General features: G+C 36.1%; 1 protein-coding gene across 2 annotated transcripts in view; it reads right to left on the bottom strand.

Moving 5' to 3' along the window:
- The window catches only part of LOC107749052 (TATA-binding protein-associated factor 2N-like), a 15,532-nt gene extending 8,835 nt beyond the window's left edge, over positions 1–6,697 (bottom strand). The window contains exons 1-5 of one of the 2 annotated variants that reach the window (XM_016564103.1): positions 6,555–6,697; positions 6,085–6,118; positions 5,858–5,900; positions 2,759–2,828; positions 2,538–2,685 (exon numbers count right to left, since the gene is read on the bottom strand). In XM_016564103.1, the coding sequence (XP_016419589.1) occupies positions 2,538–2,685; positions 2,759–2,828; positions 5,858–5,900; positions 6,085–6,118; positions 6,555–6,564 (305 nt within the window). In that variant the 5' untranslated portion in view covers positions 6,565–6,697. Of the gene's footprint in view, positions 1–2,537; positions 2,686–2,758; positions 2,832–5,857; positions 5,901–6,084; positions 6,119–6,554 lie in introns of both variants that reach the window. The other variant, XM_016564102.1, reaches the window with a different exon arrangement.
- Between the last annotated feature and the right edge of the window lie 1,604 nt (positions 6,698–8,301).

Here is an 8,301-nt window from a genome sequence, read left to right as displayed (position 1 = left end):
ATAAAGATCATTCCTGAATGATTCAGCCGTTCGAACGAATCAATTGAATGAATGATTCAGTGATAAATTGCCGCCACCTGCTGGCGGATATAGTTTCATTTTTAGCGTATCATTTCAGTTATTTGAATCATTTCTGTATTAAAAATTTTATATTTAAAATTTAAAAGTTCAATTTCGAGCATCCAGTAATATAATCACATGTCTTGTGGAGCGCTTTCAGAGTATTAATTTATTTGTCATTTTAACTGTTTGGAAACAGAGCATAATGTGGAATTCCTTCAAAGACTGTTGCGCCCTCTATAGGACCAGCTACTAGTCGACGTCAAGCTTAAAGCATCATGGCAGAGCATTGAATTTGACTAGTCGATTAGTCGGTGCAACCCCTAGTAACAACAGATTTTCTGGTGCATCATGATCCTTGTTGACCGTTCAAAGATGCTGGTCCCGCTGACAGCAGCCAAATGACCTTGTGGCTAGGGATGCACCGATGTATCGCCCGCTGATATTTATCTGCCCGTTTTTGATTATTTTAAAGCCATCGGCATATTGGAAATAGCATGAAAAGGGCAGATACCAATGGTTTATTAATTAACTGCATGGAGACAATGAGGTGCATGTCTGTTGCATAATCCAACGTTTTTCTCTGGGCAAAAAATTTAAATACATACAAAACAAAATACAAAAAATCTGTACAAAATATAGTTTGTCAGACGGCATAGCACAGCCTATACAAATGTGACACTGACACATCCAACGAGTGAAATGAATCATAGGTAAGTCGCATTAGCAGTGCCCCGGCGTTAGTTTACCCGAGGAGATGTCACAAACCACCAAGCATTAGGCCTACATTTAAGTGAAAATGATTGGCATGTAATATGCAGCTTTTTGTGTGTTTGAAACCAGCAAAAATGGCAGGATAGTGTAGAACACGGAATCACAAAAGCTCACATCACGCACCTGCAGCACTTCTATGAATGAAGAAAACTGAATAAAACTATATAGGCTACATAAGGAATATATAGGCCTATACACTAAATATGTTTCACTTAAATCATTAACAGATTAACAAAACGAAAGAAAAAAAAAATTGTGCTGAGTTTCGGTTCATTGTAAAGTGCTCCGAATTTCACAAAGGAAACAGACGGCAGAAAACCGTTTTCTTTATTTTGCAAAAGCGTTACAGTTTTGAATGATGTTTTGCCTCAATGCGAGTTAGTAGTATATTTTTATTTAATGCCATGTCAGCATCTCAGGCTATTTTAATGGCAAAAACGATAAAAAAAAAATAATACATGTATGATAATGCGAGTGAAGAACAAAGCCTATTGTTTACATAAATACTTTAACATCCAGATACGTCACGAATATGGAAACATTTGGATTCATGCAGAACTAGAGTGGTAGGCTTTTTTTTTTTATAATTTGTGTTGCGTTGACAGTTTTTCCTTTTGTTTAGTACACTTGGTCAAAATCTAGAAAAGATGCTGTACTGACTATGACTAAGAGCAAGCACCAGATCAAGACTTTTTTCCCTTTGAGTACAGAAAACGCTGTACTTTATTATTATTATTATTATTATTATAGGCAAAAGTAAAAGTAAAAAAAACAAACCAAAAAAAAAAAACCTTATTAACCGGTCTTTTTTCTACTCAAACCGGTTTCTGAACGTAATACAGAGGAACGCAGGAACAGAAACGATCAACAACCGATTCTGCTTGGAGTGAACCGATAATTTTTAAGCCCTGCTTTATGCAATTGACCAATATCCATATCAGCCAATAGTTGTTTGTTAAAAGCAGTATCGGCCAAAAAAAATCCTATCGATGCATCCCTATAATTTCATATGAAATAGAGCGGTCTCTCTCACATATAGCTAATCAGGCCAATCAGGAGCAGAATTTCACATTGCACTGTAGTAATAACTACGATGGTTACACAATTACAGGGCTATGCATTCTGTGGCAGAAACCAGTGTTTGGCATATGAAAAATGCTGTTTCCGAACACTTCCTGCAGAAACCCTGTAATCAGCAGAGTAAACATACATGTCATCAATAACAAGAGTTTGTTTGTGTTTAACGCCATTCCAGCTTCTGTGGCTAGTTTCATGGCGAGAAATATTATGGCTGAATTATATCATGTTTTTACAACTTATTTTTGCTAAACTCCAAAACTGTATTTGGCTTAACTTGGTTAAAAATCCCTTCAAAAGAGTTAACTTAATAAAAAAAAGTTTTCTAACGGAGTTAAAACCAGCACAATCTAATAAAACATGCTTAATGGATAAAGGGATTCGGCAGAGAGAACATGTTGGAGGATCTTCCCCTAGCATTAAAAATCATCCTGGAAAGACCTATCATACAGCGGGCATAAACAATCTGGTCCCATCGGTTAGAGAATTGATAGAAATGTCTTTTTCCAACATTGGGACTAATTTCATGGAGTTTATTCATTCTATATAGATCCCACTCGGTTTGTCATTTGTCATCAATAATGATCGAGACAAGATGTGGCTATGACAGAAGTCCGATCTCTCACCCAGATGAGGATTCGGATCCCTGCTGTCCGTAGCTGTCATAGCCCTGCTGCTGCTGCGGCTGCTGCTGCGGTGGTTGTTGCTGTTGCTGCTGCTGCTGACCATAACCACCAGAGGAGTAACCCTGAGACGACTGGCCATAGCTCTCTCCTTCAGGAAATCATGTCCATTACACACCATCCATCATTAAACACATTCATAAAATCACTTATAAACCACATACCACTAGGCTGTCCATAACCACTGTAACTCTGTCCACTGTAAGAGCCGCTCCCATTACCCTGACCATATCCCTGCTGAAAAGACAAAATCATTAAGCGCCAACATACACACATATACATACAAATATATACACACACACACATATACACTACCATATGTGTGTGTGTGTATATATGTACTGGGATCAGTAAGACTTGTAATGTTTTTTTAAAGAAGTCTCTTCTGCTCATCAAGGCTGCATTTATTTGATCAAAAATAAAGAAAAAAACAGTAATCTTGCAAAATATTACAATATAAAATAATGGTTTCTATTTTAATATCCTTTAAAATATTTATTTCTGTGATGCAAAGCTGAATTTCCATCAGCCATTACTCCAGTATAAACTGTCACATGATCCTTCAGATTCTAATATGCTGATTTATTATTAGAATTATCAACAGTTGTGCTGACACATATTTTTTTTTTTGGAAACTGCGATACTTTTTCAGGATTCTTTGATGAATAAAAAGTTAAAAACAGAATTTATTTAAAATAGAAATCTTTTCTAACAATATAAATGCTTGCCATCACTTCTTAACAATTTCACATCCTTGCTGAATAAAAGTTTATTACTTTCAAAAAAAGAAAGAATAAAAATGTACTGACCCCAAATTTTTGTACTGTAGTGTATATTGTTATATACAAACACAAATTTTTTATTTATACATATATATATATATACACACACACACACACACACTAGGGATGGGAAGATTCCCCGATTCGCTCGGTGCATCGGCATAAAAAGTTACCGATGCGATGCATTGGTTTAAAAAGTGCGCATCGGCTACAAGTTGTCATTTATATCGCCATGCATTGTTTCTAACATATTTGCATCGGGAAAAACCGATTCATTTATATATAATTACTAGTGGATGCGCTATACTTTTGTCATTTAGAAAGTGACCAATAATCTGTGACCAAGATTCTTAAGCAGCTCTTAATGTCGATCATGGATCAAATCGATCCACCATGAATCAAATCGATCCACCATGACAAACGCCGAATATATCTGTGCTGTTTAATGCATTTGAGACGTTGTGTTTTCCTCAGTGCATAACTGACATGAAGTATATTTTTCATCTGTAAATGTTAGAAAGTCATGCAAACATATCCATTTTGCTGTCAGGAGTGGACGAGGCACGCAAGAGCAACGAGTGCTGCTAAACAGATGGAGCGCAATCAATACGAGCGCAATAATTCTGAGTAAAATATACATTTTGCTAAAATATGTGTTTCTGGACATTAAATGTGTCTTTTGCAGAATTTTAAACCTACATATAAGTGTATTTTTATGATAGCAGTAACTGTAAAGGGACTATTGTAATAGGTAAATCAAATGTAAGCTAGACACAGTATACTAATTACTAAGCTCAAATGAGTTAATGTGCGTTTCTTATAGCAGTTAAAATATAGTAATTTTCTTTATTTTAATTCAGTGATTTTAACTTTTAATTTAATTTAGTTTAATGCTTTAAAGAGCAATTTTAGATTGTAATGTTCTAATGTTCTGTAAACTATAAAAGGTACAGCTGTAATAACCTGAGAGAAAGGCTGCATGGCTAGAAACTGTATAAAAAAATAAAAAATAAAAAAAAAAGTAAAATAGTATGTAATAATAATAGTATAAACTGAGACGGTATCAAGGCATGAAAAGTTATCATATTTTCTCCATTGCATCGAATCACACTGTGTTGAATTGAATTGAAATCGGATCGCACTGCATGGTAACGGGTGAATCGTATCGCAAGCTGCTTCATATGTATCTTTAATGTATCGTAGGCTATGCATCGAGATGCGTATCGTATCGGCCTCAGTCATGATGCACATCCCTAATACACACACACACACTAGGGCTGGGCGGTATATCAAGTTTGTACAATATATCAATATTTTCTTTATAAGCAATTCGATACGAGGCAATACCATTTATATCGATATACAGTAGTTTGATACGAGCGCATCTGAAAATATAGCAGACACAGACTGAGCTGCTGCGGAGAAATGCATAATCCAGTTTGTTCTAAACATGTGACAAGCTTCATATTAAGGCCTTTAAAAACTGGTAAAACAGTTTATGGTTTCGTTTGGCATATTAGTTTAAGCGGCTCGGCCGTCATATGCTCTGACTGAAAGGCTGCGTGTGCCGCTGACAGAGACACTAGGCTACTCGCGCGGTTTAATGTGTTTGAGATGGGCTGTCTTCCTGAATGCATAACTTACATTTCACAGGTATATTCTCCAGGCAATACCGTTTATATCGATATACAGTAGTTTGATACGAGCGCATCTGAAAATATAGCGGAGGACACAGACTGAGCTGCGGCGGTGAAAGTGCATGATCCAATTTGTTCTAAACATGTGACAAGCTTCATATTAAAGCCTTTAAAAACTGGTAAAACAGTTTATGGTTTCGTTTGGCATATTAGTTTAAGCAGCTCGGCCGTCATATGCTCTGACTGAAAGGCTGCGTGTGCCGCTGACAGAGACACTAGGCTACTCGCGCGGTTTAATGTGTTTGAGATGTGCGGTCTTCCTGAATGCATAACTTACAGGTACATTCTCCGTCTGTAAATGTTAGAAAGCCATGGAAATATTTCAATTTTCCTGTCAGAAGTGCATGAGCCTTCTGCTTTGAGATTCTCCGCTAAACTTCACAGACTTCAGCAAAACGAGCGCAATAATTCTGACTAAAATATACATTTCGCTGAAATATTTGTAGTTGGACAATAAATGTGACATGTAGAATTTTAAACCTACAAGTCTATTTTTATGATAGCACTGACTGTAATGGGGTAATCAAAATAGCTTAACTACTGTTCTTTTTCCCCCTCATTTATTTTCATTTTTAGTTTAGTGAATTTAACTTCTGCTTTAAAAGCCTTATTTTTGATTTTAGATTGCAATGTTACAATGTTAGAGAAATATATACTGTATATAGCAAATGGGCCAAAAATACAGATATGAATTTTTGCCCATATTGCCCAGCCCTAATACACACATATATATATATTATTATTTTTTATTTTATACACACACTAAACCATAATGAAGCATTACCTGTCCAGCTTGATAGGCCTGGGATCCACCATAAGACCCGTAGCTGCACAAAGAAAAAAGGGGGGAAATTACACATCCTGAAACAAACGAATGAGCTAATATTTCAAAAAACTAAAATCGTGGCACTGCATTGCCGCCACAGTCTCGTACCCGGATATTTACCCAGTAATACAGATCTATAACAATTACTCATTATGTAGATAAGTTATAACGCCCATAATTCAAACCTTTGTTGAGCGCCAGGCTGACCGTAGCCTGAATCTGCGAACAGAAATAAACAATTAGGCAGAATATATGAAGTGTAAACAGCACCGCAACAAAGTTAATCAAGTCAATTAAACGCGTAGCTTACATAAGCGTGTGCGTGAGCATTAGTAGCAATGCTAAGCTAACAATCACACCACGCCATTCCCTGAGCTCGCGGCTGAACGCTCATCCTCGGTATATTTACATATCCACCAAGCTCGTTTTGTATACTTAAACATAAGATAAACATAATTAAAGAGGCGTATATCGTTTTTTCTATCGTGAATGTGGTTTTATACCTAAACATTATCAAACACCGCGTCGTCAGTTTAGTTAGCCGCTAATGCTAAGCGCGATGCGGTTATCATCTTTTATGTCTCACAAAACTGAACAGCAAACAAATAAAGAACGATTACTGCGTTATGGACTACGATGTATTATATATCTTTACCTGAGGCCATCTTTCTGAAGGAGTTAAAACGAAAGTCCACCTATTCCAAAATAAAGAAATTAAAAACCCGGCAGGAGCGAAACACGCACTGCAGACTTCTTTTGAACTATGACCCGAGACCGGATGGTACCGTCTAACTTACTTAGCAGGAACGTGTGGATTCATTCGTTTATTTGACACATATGACAAATAAAATACAGCAGCAACGTCTAAAAGGCATGATGTATGGCGAACAGATAACAGAGCGAATGAAAAGCATAACGTAATAGATATATTTTGTCAAAATGCATTTGGATAAAGACCCCTGTCTGTTGGAAAGTGGTATCAACTTTGCGCCTTTTCTGTCACGTGATCTCCACCGCTTTGTGACGTCACGATACGATGGCGCCCGTTTTCTATAGTTTTCTCGTTTATAATTTTGCTGTTATTATATTACACAGGGCTACATTACATTACATTAGGGCTGCCAAACGTCCCGTAAAATACACTATCGTTCCTTTCAAATCAATAGGGCATTTGTCCCCCCCCCCCAACCCGTTCATAGTTAAATAACGTTAAACATATGGAGTTTGCAGTGTGAAGAATACTAATAGCAAATATAAACAAATCAGTTTCACAGAAGCTCATTTGAGAAGCTAGTTATTGTAATTTACCGAGTATGACACTCTCCAAATATAGGGCTTGCATGGGTGTAATAAAAAGTATTTTCAGTTATAATGTTAAATATATAATATTTACATAATGCATAAATAATACATTATAATAAACTAATAATGCCCTCCTGAGAACCACTGGAAAAAAATTTAAATGAAATGTAATTAATTTATTTTACAACACTGTGTGCACCTTTATACATTCACTCTGTTTGTGAAGAGCTTTGATTTATCATGTGTTATTACGGCGGTTCTCGATATATGTTTAATATACAAAACAACAGATTTTAGTAGCAGTGTGGTTATGCCATTTCAGCAGAAAGGGCCTTTGGGCTTACCAGTTTAAAATGTCTTTAGTTAGTAAATGTAACTAAAACTGACGGGTTGCTCTGTCCCAGCAACACAGGAATAGTTTATGTGGGACAGTATTAGCGGACAGTCCTTTAACATATTCTCTGAAGGCAACCGAACAATGGCGAGAGTAATCAAATAATATTCTATTTAAATATATGTTAAAGTACAGTCAGAGGCAGGACTTCAGTTTTTATGGAAGCAGTTTCTGCCACAGAATAGGGGCTAATTGCGACTTTCTCAGTTTTGAGAAAAAAGAAACAATTTCTAGAAAGAACATAGAATTGCGATATATATAAATAAACTCAGAATTCTGAAATTTTTTATTGCAATTATAATTTTTTCCTCCTCTGAATTCTGAGGGCTTTTTGTCCCGCCGCCACAGAATAAAAAATAAAAAAGGTAATTCTGACTTTTTTTCTTACATTTTGTTTATATCTCACAATTCCACATTTAAAATGTTATATCTTTCAGTTCTGACTGAGAGATTGTATCTCGGATTGTTAAAGTCTGTGAAATGCGAGTAAATATAAGCTTCCATAAACGACTGTGAAATAAACCGAGGGAAAAACACTTTGCTAAAAGTCTTTATATTAACTGACTTCCTATTACTGCAATACAGTGAATGACAACCATCTGTGGTCTCCATTAAATTAAAAAAAGAAAGAAACTAAATCCGCCAGCAGGTGGCGGCAAGTCACTGATTTTATCACTGAATCATTCATTCTATTGATTCGTTCGAA

This window comes from Sinocyclocheilus rhinocerous, unplaced genomic scaffold, assembly GCF_001515625.1.
Source record: "Sinocyclocheilus rhinocerous isolate Xijiao unplaced genomic scaffold, SAMN03320098_v1.1 scaffold1522, whole genome shotgun sequence".
Lineage (NCBI taxonomy): Eukaryota > Metazoa > Chordata > Actinopteri > Cypriniformes > Cyprinidae > Sinocyclocheilus > Sinocyclocheilus rhinocerous.
This window is presented reverse-complemented; position numbering and strand designations above follow the sequence as displayed.